The sequence below is a fragment of the Micropterus salmoides genome, unplaced genomic scaffold (assembly GCF_014851395.1).
Source record: "Micropterus salmoides isolate LMB-PRFRI ecotype aquatic unplaced genomic scaffold, ASM1485139v1 Ms_hic_scaffold_1, whole genome shotgun sequence".
In the NCBI taxonomy this organism is placed as follows: Eukaryota; Metazoa; Chordata; class Actinopteri; order Centrarchiformes; family Centrarchidae; genus Micropterus; species Micropterus salmoides.
The window spans coordinates 39916901-39936578 of record NW_024040040.1 but is presented as its reverse complement, the minus strand read 5'-3'; the positions used below and the strand labels follow the sequence as shown (position 1 = coordinate 39936578).

Here is a 19678-nt window from a genome sequence, read left to right as displayed (position 1 = left end):
TTGCGAGCTGTCAGGACTCCAGCTGAGGGTGAGGCCCTTCGGTGGCGCGGGAGGAAACAGACGCTCTCACTCAGTCTCACATTGTAAAAAGATATACACTTGGATATATTAAATATCTAATAATTTCTGTTGCATTGTCTGTGAGTGTATATGTTCAGTTGATGGAAACTACCAATAACAAAGTATATTTGACCATGAGGGGGCAAAGGTAAAGCTTATGTTACCAAAAATAAGTTCTCGTTTGGTCACAATGACATTTCTTATTAAATAAATGAAATTATAAATTCTGTATCAGTCACTTCATGATCAAACATGAGGAAACACATGTTTATAAAGGCTTTAAAAGTACAGTGTTCGGAAACAAGAATAAATGAGAAATCAGGAGGGTGAAGCCTTTTTGTCTAGAGTAAACAAACTATCCTACCTGTTCCTACTGCTGGTTAATGATGTCAGTTTTACATATTTATAAACTGTTGCACATTCTGTTCATTCTTGCTCATTGCCTTTTACCCTCATAGCGATCTGGGGAGATGGTATACTTTTTTAATTTCCTCTTGAAGTTTCCTCCAAAGATGATCCATACTGAAACATCTCAACTACAGAATGGACTGCGATGAAATGTGGTCCAGACATTCATGAAGCATCCTAATGAATTTGGTTAGGGGGTTAGTAGTACATGAGACAGATAATTGTAAAAAAACAAAACAAAATAAACATCTGGTTCCTGCGGCTTCTCCTACTGCTCCTAATGCAATGCACCGCTCCCTGAACAAAACAACCAATCAGAGCAAGGAGGAGTCTCTACGCAGTGTCTATCAGCCCCCCCTCCTCACACATGCTCTCACTCAGGCCACATCCACACTACTCCGTTTTAGTTTGCAAATGGAGAATTAAAATGAATACGATCTCCGTCCACACCAGTGTTTTAGCTGCATATCAGAGTTGATTTCCGTCTTCATTAAAACGACTGAAAATGCACATCTATTGGCCATTCAGGTACACTGGGTATGCGTGTGCCGTTGTAAACATGAAGCAGATGGTCTATTCCGTAGTTACAGAAGATTTGGCAAAAGAATAAAGAAATGCAGATGAAGAATCAGACCAGATTTTTTTGCATGCACCAATGAGCTGGGACTGTTACTAAATGTAACATGGACTGTGGTGGCGGAAAACAGACTGGGAGTCGTTGCAAAGTAAACGGCGTCATTCACAGTAGCCTACAAGTGTAGGCAGATAAGTGTTATTTGCACGTACAGAATATTTTAATAAAAATACCAACTCAAAAACTCAGTAGCATCGTGTTTCTGCTTAGCATGACTTGTAAGACCCAATCAAGAGCCAAGCATGCGTCTGCGTCATCGTTTCTAAAGTCCTCTGTTTTTGCCCGTCTTCACTAAAACGCCCTCAGGAGTTTCGAATTGCAAAACGGGGTCAGCAGCGTTTCAAAACTTCTCCGTTTTAGGTCTTTGTTTTCGCCGTTTTAGTCTGGACGGGAGGTACAAACATAGCAAAAGGTCTCCGTTTTAATTTGAAAACGCAGTAGTGTGGATGGGGCCTCAGTCAAGCTCAATATCTTCAGCGAGTGGCTTCAGAAGTTCAGAAACACAAGAAACTGCCCATTCCTCCTTTGCCAACCATACAAGGTATATTACAAAACATTGTGTGAACACATCCCGGCACCACACGTAGCTTTGGGCTCATGTTTGATGCCACGGCGCTCATATCGATGAGTGGCAAAGAGGCATGATGACACAGTGTGGAATAACTGTTACACGTTATTACAGTTTCCTCTGAAGCCCCGGGTGCTCCGCCGTGGGCTGCAAAGAGTTGGAGCTGCATCTTTGATAAGATGGGTTCTGGTGAGGAGAGCGAGCCCTATGCGGGCTGAGGTTTTGCAGGGAAACTGCTGCTTTAACTTTCCCTCTAATGCCATAATCAGGCCAAAATTTTAATTTGTCCAAACTTTTGGGTTATGACCAAAGCTTTATTTCCCATTCAGCTTCAGCTGGGTCTGGAAACACTGCTGTCGAAAGCCTCTAATGCCCAATGACACACTGTATGTGATATGTGACTACATAAATAAACATGACTTGGCTCCAGCCAGCAGCCAAATTCTGGTTAAAACAGCAAATTTGGCAGATCACCAAACGTCACCTGGAGGTCTTACTTTCTTGGTGGCTTGTTGATAAAACATTCAAAGTTCCTGATTACTTCGGGGATTTTCCAGCAACTCTGACCTGCAGGCAGGGAAGGAAGTGGCCTGATGTGCCAGCTTCAAAGAACATTATGGCATCATCTCATTTGCGATGATTTGGCAGAAACTGAAATAACGAGCATCTTAAAAACAAAACGTCCATTCTCCCCCATCCAGGCCGTCTGTTTGAGTGCATGTTTGTATGCATCTGTGAGTGCATGCATTTTAAACAGGCCTAACTAATCATCCCAGGTCCCAACACAAAAAACAGCCTCTAATCCACTTCCTTTATAGACAAAGAAGCAGGAGAGTTACGCAAGGCCTGCGATTGATCGGCGGCACTAATGTGGAACGACCTTTGACATCTGGCTTCTAAAGCTGGATGGCTCCTCTTCAAATGCTCCTCTTCATTCAAACAAACACGAACATGCACAAACTAAAAAGCAATCACAGTCATAGCTCTCATGCAGCCATGGTCGAATCTGGGCCCAAAATACGCATGGGCACACTACAAATAGAAATCCAAACAGACATTAAGGCAAAATACACAACAGACATGGGTGCAAATATCCATATCATTAGGACTGTGCTACACAATGCTGTCAAGGTAACTGCAAAACAAATACTTATTTGGTATGTTCAAATCACAGAACACAAGCACCGAAGGACTGAGAGCTTGTTTCCTAAGCCGAGGGCAGGCTGTGGAGAGTCAAAGAGCACGGAAATAACTTCGACTTCACTAAAATAAACAAGCCCCCTCAGCCGAAGGACGCCGTCATTGTTGGTGAGAAGCAATTAGAGGTCCACGCCGAGCCAATTCAGTGGGGACATAAGGGGTCAAGAGTGTTTAAAGCACACTGTTAATATACCTTTCACTTCGCCTAATAGTGGGAGGTAAAGGGAAAGTTGCTACTCGAAAAACTTTGAGAGCACTTTGCCCAAATTACAGGCAGAAGTGTTACGACAATGAGAAAAAGTGAGTTCCAAGGAAGCCAGTTCATTATCAGGAACGCATTTCACAAGATATTTTTTCTGGAGAAATTAGCATTAAAAAGAAATACGGTGAGTGACCCGAAAAACAAACCGCTGTGCATTCTAATGCGATCCAATAAGTCGGTCATGATATAAATTTAGCATTTGCAAAATGTATTTTAAATGCTGCCACAGTCAAAAGCGGTTAATTTGGCTGTATTGATTCTACTGTATTTTAAGACAAACAGGGACTGAATAAATCCAAAAGTAACTAGAATCATAACTATAGTACAACATGTGCTTCCAAATGGCTAAACGTCTTACTTTTGTTAAAATATTTTATCCTCACTGTTTATCATCATTGATGTCATCATCCACTTGTTGAAGGATGAGTGTATGTTTTACAGGTTTTATGCCTCTTGTTATCCACCAAAGCTACTCTTTTGGCTTGATCAACCTGCTCCTCCAACTGTTTTTTTTCTCCTGCAATTCATAACTGACTGATGTGCCGCACAAAACAGAGACACTTTTGTACAATTGCTTTTATATGTATTAAATGAAGTGCAATTTAAAGAAATAGCTTAACAAATTGGGAAATATGCTTATGTGCGTTTACTGTGGAGAGTAGGTGAGAAAATTTATACCACTCATTTCTGTAAATAAAAAAATTAAGCCTGTTACCTTAGCTTAGCATAAAGACTGGAAGCAGGGGGAAACAGTAGCCTGGGTCTGTTCAAAGAAAAGGCAACATAACCCTCCTACCAGCTCCTCTAGGGCTCACTAAGATAAGATGTTCCTTTAATGTTCCCCTGTAGGGGAACTTAGAACAGCAGCACAGGGATATGTAGAATGAAAGAAAGAACAAAATACAATAAAAGCAGAATCAGGACATATTCAAATCTATACACACAACGTACAATCAAATAAAATTAAAGTAGAGTCTGTCAGTGGTCATGGGAGACGTTGGGTGCTGTGGCGTTGTAAAGTCTGATGGGGGTTGGCGATGGGGCAGTGGATAAAACACATGCCTTTGGTGTATAGCAATTGTAAGCCCCTCTGGATGAAATAAATATAATGTAATATAATGATGGCAGATGGCACAAATGAGCCTCCTAAGTGCTTGGAGGAGCGGGGCTGGATGAGTCTGTGGCTAATTAACATGCTATATCTTGTTTGTTTAACCGGTACAAAAATAAAGTGTAAAAATTTGTTTTAAGGGGATTGGGTTCTGGACTACTTCTTTGTCTGGAGCAGTGACTTCTCTGTGAGGTTGCCAAGCTAGGTGGATTTATTTACCGTTGTACAGTGCCATGCTAGCTGTTTCTACATCGACTATTGTGCTGATAATGAAGACAACTGTTTGGATTCCAAACAAAGTGCCAGGTTAACACACACCCCATTCCCACACACTGGGACTGTGCTGGCACACAGCTGCTATCACAGCCTAATGTTGAGAATTACATGAAATATGATCAATACTATCAAAATACAAATAACAAAAGCAAGTAAAAAAAAAAAAAGATTATGCTGCATATTCAAATTAGCAACATGCTGTGCTGGCACTTGAGGGTATTTGATTTAAAGGTTTGCAAATGGGCTTGATTGTGGTGTAAAAACATCATCACCCAGTTTTGCCAAACACACACAGACTCAGGCATACGCACCGACACGCACACAGAGGGCCACCATGTAAGCAGAGAGACGGTGCGCCGAGCCAGCACAGCATTAACGGACTGATTTATACCACCGACAAAACTTGTTTTCGAAGATCGCTCTTCACACAAATATGCCGCAGAGTGCAGCTGGAAGCCATCACCCTGCCGCAGAAATCAAATGTGGTGGGATTAGCCATCCCAAAATGTATTTTCTAACGCAAATCCCAGAGTAAACAAAGCAGAGGAATGAGATGATGACAAGGAAGTTGGAAACAAACTGTTAAAGTCTTTGAACGTTTGTACCAGATCAGGCGTTTGATGTTGATACAGAGAGATGAGATTCAGCAATGGAGATCTGGAAAAGGATGAGAAAAATAAAAGAAAGAGGGGGGAGGGGGGGGCAGAGAGGGCAGAAACTGCCAGGCAGGGCACGAGGTGTAGTCGGCACCATTTGAAGTGGTTTTTCTACACAGCCAAAGAAGGAAGCGGAGAGAGAGAGAGAAGAACAAACAACGTGAAAGTGTGAGAAATCCTGGGAACTGAACTGAATGGATTTCAACACCAGCCACCCGCCAAGGATAGTGTTTTCATTAACACAGGATTTCCAACATAGAAGTTCTGATTCCAGCACAGCAAAGAGTACGGACCCTCCCTTTTCTCTAAATCCATCTCCCAAGTTAAGCCTGTCACGGCTAGATAGCATAACTCAGACGATTGCTATCTCTGTTGCGTTATTGCGTTTGGATTTAATAGTGGACAAAACTGATTGATACGGTAGATACCATTCAACTCTTCCAGAATGTTATAATACAGTATGCTGATCGCCATATGCAAGGGGATATTAACAATTTTTTAAATGTTGCAATGTCCGGTGTCACTAAGACTTAACATCTGACCTATATAAACGTGTGATGATTAATTTTTTGGTACTTGCACCACAGTGATCTTGAGCTTACGATTTGAGAGATCTAACTCTGCACACAGAAATAATGCAAACTGAACTATCAGGCTGTGCTTTATGCAGGCCATAAAAACTCTGGTTAAAATCTCTACTACAAAACACAAAGTGGTTCTGTCATATTTTCCACTTGCACAACCACAACAAAATATGAGGAGCGGTGTAATTTCTAATTCATGCTGAAAAGGTGCTACATTCATTATACCTGCCAGTTACTTAGGAATATGGCTTACAGTATTATGAGCAGCAAAAATAATGAGATGCCTGCTTACTGTTTTGTGTCATATTAGTTTGACGCACCTTTGTTTTAACAAGGTTCTTCTAATACAGTATAACTAAAAGTCAGGGTGACGACATGCAAATAAAATGTCGAATTAACTGGTGTTCATAGTGGCCATGATATAAAGCAAGACTATGTAACTTTTGAAAGAAGACATAACACAGTATTCCTCTCACAACTGCAAAGTTAAATTCATTATGTCCTTAATAAAGACAGGAATGTGTGTGTGTGTGTGTACTTGTACTTCCTACACGGCGAGGGCAGGAACAAGATTTTAACCAGCAGAATGAGGACATTTTGGCCAGTCCACAAAACTTCAAAAGACTTAAGGGTTAGGGTAGAATTACGTTTAAGTTTGGGTCAGCATTTTAGTTGTGATGGTTAAGGTTAGGGTAAGGGTCCAGGGAACACATTATGTCAATTAGGGTCAATTATAGAATTACAAGGATGCGTGTGTTTGTTTGTATTTCGATTATGTTATTATATTATGATCCAAAGGAGTGCAGTGACGCATTTGGACAGTGTGGCAGTGTGCAATATGGACATGCGACACGTTCAGAAATAATAAACTGTGAATAAAATTAAAATACAGTACAGTGCGAGGCCGCTCCACTCTGCAACAGCGAGGATGGGTTACGTGTGCAGGGGCGGGGCTTATATGCTCTTACATAAGATTCCCAGATTCTCATCTATTTTGGGATTCCAACACAGTAAGTTCTATTCTTCTGTACTGAGACAATTTGAGCTTAATGCTGTAGGTCAAAGACCCATTACACAATGGGCTAGCGCGAATAGCATTTGAGCTTAATGCTGTTGGTGAAACCAATGTGGTAGTGAATTGTTGAAACATATCATCATCACGCAGATTTGACATACGTTAGAAATGAATGTGTTGAAACAGAGTTGTATGAGTGTTATGATTTTCTACAGAAGTGCTAATATCTAGCAGTATCTAGGTGAAACCAATGTGGGGCGCACATTTTGAACAAGCACATCGGCCCCTGTAACAGGAACTGCACTGGTTAAATGCACTGTTGCTCAATTCAATAGTCTCAGGGGTCTTGCAGCTACAGCCTTACTTGGTCTGGTATAACCAGTACCCTATGGTGGCTAATGTTAGTTAGTATTAGTAAACTTTATGTAATTATTACTGTATAAGGCACATTGCTGTGCCACTTCGCTGACTTAATGTCTCTTATCCACTTGTGCTAGTTACATTAGATGTAACTAGCACAAGTGGACTCTTTGTGAGACAAAGTTACATAGCCTCACATTAAAATTTGGGATTTCTACAATGTGGTGTCTGTGTTGTATTGCTGTTGTGAACTAGTTTCTGTGTGTTGCTTTAGACGAAAGCATAATTTATAGCTCAAGTGATAAACAGATGTAAACAAATTAGGTCCACTCATCCGAAACATAAATCTGATCTAAGAATATGATGCACACAGAGCAGGCTGGGAAACTTTTCTGAAACAAGGAGAAACCAAGATTATCTTTATCCTTCAAAAAGGAAATGAATAAATAAATAGATAGATAAATAAAACCAGGTTGCACACATGCCCACCACTGACCACCGATGTAGCTGGGGACAGAATACACACCTTCCTCACTCTTGCCATCACTGTTTGAGGAATCATTCTCAGTATTAGTCAACAAATAAAAGCAGCATGTGATGGCACACACATGCACTGGTCTTTCATCCACACTTCCTTTCGCTCTGCCCCTTTCACTCGCCTCTCTTTCATTAAGTCGCTCAACCACCAAATCGGTCCAACACTGCTAGTCCACATTCAGACATGGACAAACAGAAAGAGCTGCTCTCATAAAACACTTCAGACTTCCAAGAACCAAGCAGGTTATTGGAAATAAAGTTAACAAACAGGTGTGAAGGAATGAGGGGGAATAAATCAGCTCTGAAGCAGAAGATCGGTCTTAGTCCAGGTGTGTATCACTGCTCAATTTGAAGGTGACAGGAAAAAACCCATTAGATTTCCATCAATCATTGAGCTTTTATATAAAAATCTCCTCGCTGGCTTTAAACAGGAAGTAACAGTTAATAATCTGAAGCGGTGCCGGTCTGTGATGACTCTATTAAGTAATGTAATGGCAGAGTAAATGGGCAGCTGGTGACTGCAATGCCGGGGTCAACCCCTTCAACTTCTTCAAAACTACACAAACGGCAAGAAATTAGAGAGTTAGTACATTTGAGGAAGCAAAAAGGAGAAACAGAGGAAGCGAATATGATGAAGGTGCAGAAAGACCCAGTAATAAATAACAACAACCAAAGAGAAGAAAGAGAGAAAGAGAGAGAGACAAAGACAAAAACAGAAACAGGGAGAATCTGTTTCGTGGCTCTTACTTCATCCTTAGTCCATGTGTTGTCTATTACCTCCTGCTTCTTTGTTTCTGTCCTACTTCCAGTGCTCATACCCGCCGTGCCAACAGCACGCCAGCCAAATTAATAGGAAATACACACACACACACACACACACACACACACACACACACACACACTGGAGTAAGTGCCAGCATCCTTGCTCCAAGCTGGCATAAGTACAACACACTGTTGCTTATCCAGTCAGAGCTTCTACCAGAGGCTATTTTCCAATCAAATCAAAAGAAGGGCTTAGCAGGTAGGCTCGGGCCTTTGTCTGTGGAGCTGGATGGATGAAACAGACACTATGAGAATGTCCTCAGTGCTTGCTTAGTTGCTCTAATCCAGTGTTGGGCGGTCACTGTAATCCGCACACTTGGTTAACATAAGTACATTACAAAAACAAAAGTTCTTAATCAGGCAAGGAGATTATTATCAAATTACTAAAAAAAGCAAAACAATCTTACAGTGGATCTGAGCGCTTGTTTATTGTCGAGTGCGGTCGCGAGAGAGAGAAAGCGGGCTCGACACAGAGCGCCGCATTACGTGTCCAGTGGAAAAGCAGACAAGTGCATGTTTTTTGGCAAAAACATTTCAAAATCTGTGGTGGGTTATCCCACAAAAACACATAAGAATACATAAGCTTTAAAAAGTCTGCCTAACATGGTTTTGTAGGCAACCAGAGGTTCTCATTACAAACCCGCATGATATGAAACATTCCCTCAATAGAACACATATTGTCTGCGTGTCTCAATTACAGCCTGATTTCCTCGCTTAAGAAACACACGCACACGGATATTTGTGAGTGAACTTATGCTTGTGTGTGTGTTTACTTAGATCAATGCATGTGAAGATGCACAGACAAATTTATACTCATATTTATGCTTAGTGCGATATGGTTTATACAGTATGAAAACGACAAGGGCTTAAACTTCACACACAGGCTTAGCCCAACTCTTCCATTTCCACTAAACAGAACCTGCTGTGTGTGTATGTGTGTGTGTGCACGCATATGTACAAGTGTGTTTGGGCTTGGCTAGGCAGCAGAGCTCTCTCAGGTTACACATACACAGGAAGGCTCAGAGCAATAACAAAGGCCTTTCAAAGGAACCCTCAGCAGGTTAAGATAAAATGTTTTCGCTCAAACTGATAAAAAGCATCTGCAGCTTAAATGAACAGGCGCTGGTATCAGTGGCATGGTATGCGCCGCAGATCGGCCGGCACTGATTAAAACAGACACTGGGCAGTCCTCTCTTTTACACACAAAGACGCGCACACAGAGTGCTAACGGCGAGTGTGTGTTTCTGTTCTTTGTGTGTCCAATTCTGGTAATGACAGAAGCACCTGTGAGGTTTAGTTCCAGTTCTAGATCCATGGCCTGCCAATAATGTCCACAGTGAGAAACAGAAAGTGGATAGTGTGTGATCGAGACTCTTCACACGAGTCCAGTAGGAGCAGCACTTTCGTTACTCTCTTGTGCTTGGGAAGGCTTTTCTAAGTGGTTTCAACTTATACCTGCAACTGCTGCGTGTACAGTCCATGTGTGTAGAGCACATGCTATCGACATGCGTTTTATACAGAAAGCCTGTCTCTTATGTGGAGAGGTTTTAAGTGGTGTGTTTTGTGTGTGTGCTTTTCTTATTTATAACCACACAGGTCGACCAGGAACACATTCTTATATACAGCAATGGCCGAGAGGGAGAAGAATCAGGGCTGGAATGTGTGTGTGTGTGTGGGGGGTCCATATTTATGCATGGTCACGCCAACATCTGTCACTTTAGCACGTGTGCATCCTGTATGACGGATACTTTTACCAAGTTAAAATTATGACTTTTATTACCTAACTGATGGCAGTTAAAGTGAAATACAAGCCTACATTCCTCAAGTGAAATAAATATGAAATTGGAAACAAGTGCATGCCCTATCTCCATGGTGGCCTCCTTGATGAGGCTTTTACCCAGAACAAAACAAAGTACCAACCCAGTGCACTGTTCATCAAAACTGAACAACTTCATAGAAAAAGCCTGCTTTAATACAACTAAGCTCTTGCTTTCCTAAATTAGGCCAGGAGTTCTGATACTATTATACTCACCAAAGTGACTGCAGATTACTTTGGTCAGTATTTTGCTGAGATCTGAGAACATGGCCAAGTCCAGTGGGCCAAGAAACCCAAACAGTAAGGTAAGGAGAAAGGAAAACTGTGTACATGGGCAACTACGGTAAGCAGGTTTCCTGCAGTAGTTTAAAGTGGAGGTGTCTCTCCATGCCTGAAATAGAAAGCACCTCACCAAATATTACATTTTTGTGAAATACAATATTTGGCTTCAGGGAAATGTGAGGCAGCAGCCCATCACAAAGCAAAAGCCACATACTGTATGTAAAATGATGCATCAGGATCTGTCGGATTCAGCTCACCAGGTGACTGACTGATCGATGAGATTTGCTTCTCAGGAGCCTATCACCTGTGCTAATCAACTTCATGGGGGAAACCCAAGTAAGTAATGTTGGTCAAATTTGAACCAGGAAGTCAGTTTGAAAAAAACATTTAAATCGGGAATGGGATAGGATGGGAGTTAGATTATTTTGTGGGAGTGGGGTGGGACAAGAGTGACAATCCACTCCCTTGTCACACTCTATTACCAATATGAATGAAGCTAAACTAAAGAAGGAATGATGATACTGGAAATTCCATTCAATGTATAGTTTTAGACCTTATTCTAGATTTACACACAGCCTGGAATAGCATGTCTACCCTTCTTGCAATCTCACCTGGAAGCCCTGAATGCGAGCCAGGTAGTCCAGCTGCTGTGCGGGCTGCACCGAGACGCCACAGCCCAGCGCAGAGTTCTTCCCCTTCATGGGCAGGGAAGCGTCAGCTGTGGATGACTGACCGTTAAGCAGCAGCTCCCTGGCCATGGTGGCGGTTGGGCTGGGTGAGGAAGCCGGGCCGCTGTAGTACGGAGAGTGTCCTGGGGGCAGTGGGGCGGAGCAGGGCCCCATGTCTTTGGACGTCATGTAGTTGACGGAGCCGCCACTGCTGCTGCCGCCAGGGCCCTGAGCACCACCCCCCTGCTTCCTGCTGGCCTCCATCTCCTGGTAGACGTCTGGGCTGAGGTGGAGCAGACCCTTCTGTGCTGGAAGGGCCAAGAAAGAGGGGAGAGAGGATGGATGGAGGAGGAGATTGAGATGATGAGGATAGGAGGAGAGAAAAAGAGGAACCAAAGAAGGATCACATGAGTGGATACAGGGACAGAGATCAGGAGAGAGGGTGGAGAGAGATGGAATGGGAAGAAATAGTGTGGATGTAAGGTGAGGTCACATGGTTCATACAGGAGCAGAAGGGGACAAAGGTAGGAGTATTGGGGGAGAGAGAAGAGAGAAAAAAGGTTATTATGGTTTTCATTATTAACCGTTAAAATGGTTTGCACACACATTCCTCTGTCACTCACCAACAGATAATGCCAGGGTGTGTGTGTGTGTGTGTGTGTGTCTGTGTGTACAAGTGTGTGTTGGCTGCCAAACTGGCATTCCATCACTGAACGTAGATGACAGTTTCATGTGGTTTGGCATTTCCAAGCACTATCAAAGTGCCTGCTGGGAAACACACACACAGCCTCACTTCATTCTCACTCTCACACACACACACACACACACACACACACACACACACACGCGCGCACAGCAGAGCATCTACCAGTATCAACAGAGCGGCTATGACTTCATCACTGATTGGAAACGGTGCTGTCAGCTAACCGGCATCGTGCTTCACTTATAACGACAAATGCAGACCCAACAGAACTCGGAAGCAGGTTCGGTCTCAGACCACGGTTCTCATGAGAATATTTCGGTGGCTCGGGGAAACGTCCCGACTGATTTGGATCCAAGAGGCCGCGGCACCCCTGACCAGCTTTTCTTACACAGGACGCAGCTCAGTCCAGATATGCTGGAGTTTATAGCCAGCTGAGCACAACAGCGCTCCAAGACTTTGTTCCGATCCAGACCGTTTGGATAAATCTTATTCGTTTATGTTGGCTCCCTGCACTCTGACATCACTGTCCCGAAATGGTCGTGACAGGTGGAAGGAGGAAACACGGGGGCTGAGGTTCAGTACTTTCATCACTTTGTGGCTGCGGTGTAAGTGAGAAGAAGGAATATGAGATGTAAAAGAAGGAGAAAAAAAAGAGATGTGAAGGGAGAGAAAGGAATAAAGAGAAGGATGAGCTTGGAGTCAGTTCAGATGGAAGAGGAGGTGGGGACGAGTGGGCCTCCGAAGCCCAGCCAAGGTCACCAGAGACAGGAAGACCAGCTGTGTGTGTGTATGTGTGTGTGCATACGCCTGTGTGTGCTTGTTTGCGTGTGCGTATGGACCAACAGCTGGGAGAAAGCGCTGGAGTGAGTGCATGACTGACAGGCCACTTCCTGTTTGAGTTAACATTACCATCACACGTAGATACACACATACAGAGAGAGCTTTGCACACTTACTCGAGTCTGGGGTTTCTGGGAACCTGCACACAGCACTTCCCATTAAGAACAATGAAGTTTGCATTAGTTTCCAGAGGAGCAGAAAAGCTGAAGGAAACAGCAATGAAATCCAGGACTTATTAGTCATACTACAACAAACTGCTCTATGCCAGCAATGACACAACTGCTAGGATTTTCCTCCCCCCCTCCCAATCATGATGACAACTTTAATTTAAATTTATGCAAGTAAAACTTACAGGCCTGCACATTCTGAATGTATCACAAAAAAATGAAAGGTGTTAGCCAACATGACATCAGATGTGGAAGAAGAATATTGTGGTGTAGGTGGTGGTGGTAGACGGGGGCTAGGAAGGGGTGTGAATGCAATCTATGTGAGTGTGTGTGATTGTCTGCCTTAAGTGTGTGTGGGGGCGTGCCTGTGAAGATGTTTGCATGTGATTGAGTGCTTAAAGCTAATGGCAAGCAAGAACGTGACAGCAAGAAAGAGCAAGAGTGAGACAAAGGAGACACAGAGTAAATAAGTAATAGTGACAGAGTGTGCTTTGTGCGTGAGTACGTTGGGCAGAGATTGTGAAATTGTGTACATGAAGTGGGAGCGAGTTAAGAGGAAGGAGGGAGCAGGGAAGAAGCAGAGTGGGGCTGAGAAGAGGGGAATGAAAGCGTAAGGGAGAGTGTGTTTGTGGTGCTGGTTCCAGGCAGTTTTGGAGGGGTCCCACCCAGACTCGGCGTCCGGTGGGCCAGGGGAGCGCTGGAGGGAAGCCAGAGCCAAGCATGAGACTGATCGAAAACAGATAGGGCCGGAGCCCGCTGCTATAAATCACCACAGTGGAGCAAGACCCTCACATAGTTCATGCATGCACACCGCGCACAGACACACATCCCCACACACACATCCCCACACACACACACACACAGCAGGAAATGAAATGTGGCAACTCGAGTGAAAAGCCCTGCTGCAATACCCATGGGAATAAAAGGGAGAAAAATCACTCTCTTCTTACTTCTTTTTCTTCTTTCTTTCTTATACTCCCTTCCCGTCTCTAAGCCACCCCGTTTGTTGTAGCACTGCATCCCACGGCTCACACGGGGCAAAGGACAGAACCACACACATACATAAACACAATGAGGGCTTGTGGGTGCTTGAGAGATGTGTGTGTTTTATCTGAAAGAGCAAGGACGGAAGGACAGGGCGATAGGGTACATGGCAGATTTATCTATCATCTTACAACACAAAGTTGTATAAAGAGATTAATTAATTAATATTAGTATTACTATTAATGAACAGCCTGTGACACATTTTCTTCCATTTTGCCTTACATAATGCAGCAACGCTCTTTATGTGGAGCATAGCTGGCCAAAGGCCGGTTTGCAGGTATGTAGAGAACAGTTTGTATGTTAGCCTGGGTACAACCAACCCCCATGACACCATTAACACATTTTCTGGACGCTGATATACCACAGCAATTATAATATTACAGATTTTTTCCATATCACAACTGTTTATAATACTGTTTATGGGCAATAATTAGGGGTGTGATGAGACACTTAACCCACGAGGGGCCCAACCTTTGACATTGGGTTCACAAGATCGAGAGATGAGATTTTAACACTATTTGTAAGAAATCTTTAATGCTAAATTATATGAAAATTTTGAGTATTAAACACTATTTCCTGCATTCTGATGATTTTTCCTGCACCAGTTTATGCTTTTTTTTTTAAATTCATGTATGAGAAACACAAAATTCAGGTGGCAGGTGACAATTCAAAATCTATAGCCTGACTACAACAGAATATAATGCAGTGCAGCTCTCAGGCATTTTGTGTTGCTTTCAGATCTGTTTCTCCTGTTGATCAACTTTTCTCATGTAATATCATCACTGCTGAGTCATGATTTAGTCTTCCCTCCTCTTTGTCTGTTTGGGGAAGTAACCTCTTTAATGTGCATGTTGTCCCTCAATAATAAATTAATTCCTTTTTAGTTATAAACTCCTGAACTTTAATAGCTCCTGTGTTTCAGCAGGTTTTCTGCTCATATTCAAAACTTTCTGCACATTCAGAATCTCTCCTACAAATCTGCGTTCTCTGACAACTTCAGAAAAAATTCAGTATATAACGAGAATTTCATCATTTAATGAGAAGTCTACCTAACCTATACTCTGCTGTGCATTACATTATTAATCCGCTGGAAGTAACGTTATCCCCTTCAGACCGTTTGACCAACACAGTATTTGGGACTGCATGTGAAACCGAAAGTAACTGAAACACTTGTGATCAGGCAGAAATCTCACCACAGATCAACACACGTTAAAGGAGACCTATTGTGTTTTTGCACATTTTATGACTTATTTACAATGTTACAATGATGGAGCGATGGACTTCACGTGACAGGATTCACAACTTGGATAAATTTTTCTGAAAAGCTGTTATGATTCTTTTGATCGGTGGACCCTTACAGACTAAAGGAATATAAATAATCAAGGAACGGGCACATTCGGACTTAACAAGCGGACTTAACAAGCGCTTCAAAGTTAATGTGAGTGAGCACTTTCCCCCCCCTTTTCCTCTCTTGTAGCCATGCAGGTTACACCGGTAAATCTAGAAGAATTAGACTTGTTGTTGTTGTTTCCGTTTAATGAACGTAACCGTGGTACTGTGGAGAATCAGCATGTCCATATTGGCATATTGATCATACGAGCAGCTTAGAAGCAGCTTAGAAGCAGCTAAAGCGCAGCCCTGCCCTTCCCTCTGCGTCTGCATGCAGCCCCCTACTCACAAACTCCCAACAACAAGGAGGGAGACACAGTGCCGGTCGACACTGTTAAAGACCTGGGGCCATATTACAGAAACTTCCTAACTGGCAGATCCTATCCTTACTGCTTGATAACCATGGTAATAAGGGTAAGGAACTGATTTAGGAAAAGGCCATTACAGATTAACATTTCCTAAGTCAATATTCCTTTCCTAACTAAAGATAGGAAAAGTGTATTACAGAAGCATCCTAACTAACTAAATCTTAAATAAACTATCCTAACTTTAGGATAACTGTTGAGTTGTCCTAACTTTTACTTTTCCACCAGTTAGTGTTTGCTAACTCGTTTAATCCACATGGTCGCTCTTTTATTGCTTTTACAAAATCAACAAATGTCAACAGGCAGAACTTAATTATTAATTAATTAATTGATCCTACCGATGTGTTTGACAAGACCCTCGTTAGTAGAAAGGCTGTTGGTGATGTAACGCTAGATCTATATATCTCAACATAATGTAAAGGCTTGATGTAACAAAAGGATCCTAATGCAATTCTTTGATAGAAGGAGATCGTTAAATTCAAGACATACATGAAAAACATGACGTTTGCCCACAGCCTTTATTAATATGTTTTACTTCATTATTTACTTTCCCAAGAAAAGTAGCCTATGGGTTTCTGCCGGGGTCAGTGAGGGAGCACAGGAGGAGCCACTACTGGGTTTCCTCTGCTCTTTGGACACAACAGTTGCCTTTCTCTTCGTATCACTGTAAATGGACTGATTTTCTTTTTTTTTCAACGCTCCGCTGGATGCCGGATATGCGGTGGTGACTGCTATTTTAGCCCACTCTCTATCTTTAATCTCTCCAGATAAGCGTTACGTGAATTTGGATTTCTCGACGGAGGTTACTTACACCTCTAAGTCCTCTGTCTTTAAGTTCAATAATAGTTGTTGTTTCCGCTCCATTTTCAATTTATGTTTCATTAAAAAAAACCCCACAAAAAACAGCGATTAAAAGCCGTTTAGCTTGGCGAGATGAGGAAAGTGGCATCGGTTGCTAGGTAACAGACATAAAAGTTGATGTTGGATTGAGTATTTAGGATTTCCTAACCTGACATAAGATAGGATGAAGTACGATAAGATAGGATTCCTAAAGTTAGTTAGGATTTGCTTCTGTAATACCAAATTGTGAAAAATCCTTTAGACTTAAGATAGGAACTTTCTGTAATACCCCTGGCTTGTAAAAAGAAAAACACTGTTCATTCAGTGTTTCCTACACATACACTTTACTTCGGCGGTCCGCCCAGGTTAGGCGACACACGTTTTTAAACAGAGAAACACAGTGATTACGTTATCAGGTGTTATTCAGTAGCTACCACGTTGGTTTTGTTTTGAAAGGCTACGTTGTCAACACACCTCCTCAACATGCAGCTCAGCTGCTGGTGTGAAGGGAATCACGAGAGGAAAGGTCCAGAGGACCAGTTCTGTTTCTTTTCAGTGACTTCATACAGCCTAGCCTACTACTGATGGAGAAAGTCACCGAAGCGGACATACAGGGAGAGAGAGCCGGTAAAGCACCTTTTCCACTGCACGGTACCAGCTCGACTCGCCTCGCCTTTTTTGGTTTTCCATTGTGTAAAATTTGTACTTGTACTTGCTACGAGGTACTTTTTTTCGTATCACCTCCGACTTATCTGTCTTTACATTCTGAGTAATGTTGAAACGTTTTAACTTAAATCAAGAGACAGCTGGTTGTTGGTCGCTGGTGTGTGTGTCGCATTGAACATTCCCTCGTGGCAGTTGTGTGTGGCGTCGCTATGACGACCAGCTATTTGAAGGGTACTATCTCTGGGTACTATGTGCAATGGAAAACGGAGGACAGCCGAGTCGAGTCGAGTCGAGCTTGTACCGGTAATGCAAAAACGACATAAGAAGCGGGGAACGCTGACGTGTTTGCAGCGGAGACATTAGGTCTGTGAGTGGAAAGAGAACTGAAGGAGACAAATTCAATAAGTGAGTGATACTTGAAGATGAAGAAATAAGAAACAAGCTAAGGTACAAAAAGTAGTAAAAACATGCCCGCTAACCCGCTAACCCACTAACCCACGCTCAAAACTAGGGCCCTATCCGGTTAAACGCTTCAAACCTGTTGCACCCAAAGCCCAGCATCACTAAAGGCTACAGTTGGGTGTGGTCAAAAGTGTGCTATGCTGCATCTGTAACCACACCCAACAATGATGACACTGTGTCCTGACTCACCCTGGAGTATAATTTACACCACTGCAGCAAAGTGAGAAGTTCAGCCACTGGAGGTCAGAATAAACAACATTGTCAGCTGGTGTTAACTTGACTATAATAACTCTATAACATTTTATTTACTAGTGAAAAAGAACTTAGCTGTGAAAGAGCTGCTGTTATTTAAACACTAAAATCTGTCAAGAGCTGAATGTGACAGCATCCACAAGATGAAGCGATTAGCTTTAAACTTTGATTGACGAGAAATGATTCAAAACAAAAACAATTCTCTATTTGTTTTCTCTAAAAAAACACACACTTCAGCACAAACTGACACTGTTTATCACATAAAAAATCCTCCAAACCTTTTGATGCCAAAGTGAGTGTGTGCAATTCTGCAAACTGATTTAGCCTAGTTACTCCCACTTGTCTTCAATAAACTGCGTAGTCAATCAAAACAACGGACAAACCAGAAACATCTTCCATTGAACAATCATAGGCACACACATAAAACTGAGACCAGCTGTATCTGTTTGAATGAGTTGTAAATGGTGTTTATGCAATAAACTTTATTCAGACATTAGCGTTGTGTGAGTGTTGTGTGGTTTGGGCAACTTTAAAGAGGTAATTAGCAGATAGTTAAGCCTCACGCTGAGTGTGAGATAAACTATGGGTGGGAATGGCACAGGACCAATGGCACGCTCTAAGCCAACAATGGGAATGATCACCAAATAAGGAAGACTTCATTTCCCAGGGGGATCTGCTCTGGAGGTATTGGGCAATTCCTGGAGCTTGGGCTACCATAGAAACCACAACCACCAAAAATAGTTTATCCAAGAGAACAACCATTTAACTATAAACATAATTTAGATGATATATCTTTCAGAAAATTGGACTAAATCACTCATCTGAGTGCTGTATGAGTTGTGGCAGGGGCTCGGTCCTCATCTGGATTCTGTATATCGAATTCGGACCAGCAATGAGCAAACACAATAAGTCAGAGTGATTAGCCTTACCAATCTGCTTTGTACTTTTCAACATGAGAAAGCTGAAACATCACATGCATTCTCCTCTCCAGACTGAAGCTGGATACCCCATGCCGGAGTCCTGCCAGAAACCTCCATTAGGAGCGAGTGACGACAGCACATTCGTATCTAATAAGGCTATCTGTTTGTTTTTCACTCTGCTGCTCCACATCTCACAGAATGATCATTTGTCCTCTAAACTGCTCTTTCTCAAGCTGCTGGCATTTACTTTGCTGGCATCCAAAGTGAGACCGCTTACAGTGTGTCCTTTTATCAAGCTAGGACATCACAACAAATCAAGCTCAGATATTACAAAGCACATAAATCTGCTTAAGCAACACCACAACAGTGAATTCTTTGCATAACTTTTTACACCTGTAATAAGTATGAACATAGTTATCTCCCACACCATGTGGAATAAATGGAAAGATAACATTGTTGCCAGATCAGGAAAACAACTGAAAATAGAATGTGAAGTCTTGAAATAGAGTTTGACTTTGGTGAGAGGAAGGCTTTTTCATTGTTTTTATTTTGATTACAGACAAGACAGCCAACTTAACAGATACAGCTGATAGAAACCATCTGTTTCCTACAAAATTGCATCCTTACGCTTTTTAGTGAAGTGATCTATCCCACTCTATAAAAGAAATGCCTCCTAAGTTCATCACATTCCCATGTTAATTCATACACAAATCCTGTCATGAAACTATTTTGTATTTGTCTAAAGTTAGAAATGTCCATAAATAGAGGATTT

General features: G+C 42.3%; 1 protein-coding gene across 1 annotated transcript in view; it reads right to left on the bottom strand.

Annotated features, from left to right (window-relative positions):
- stau2 (staufen double-stranded RNA binding protein 2) overlaps positions 1 to 19678 on the bottom strand; it is a 99067-nt gene that overhangs the window by 29777 nt on the left and 49612 nt on the right. The window contains exon 12 of the mRNA XM_038727261.1: positions 11203 to 11567. Coding sequence (XP_038583189.1) covers positions 11203 to 11567 — 365 coding nt within the window. The remainder of the gene's footprint in view (positions 1 to 11202; positions 11568 to 19678) is intronic.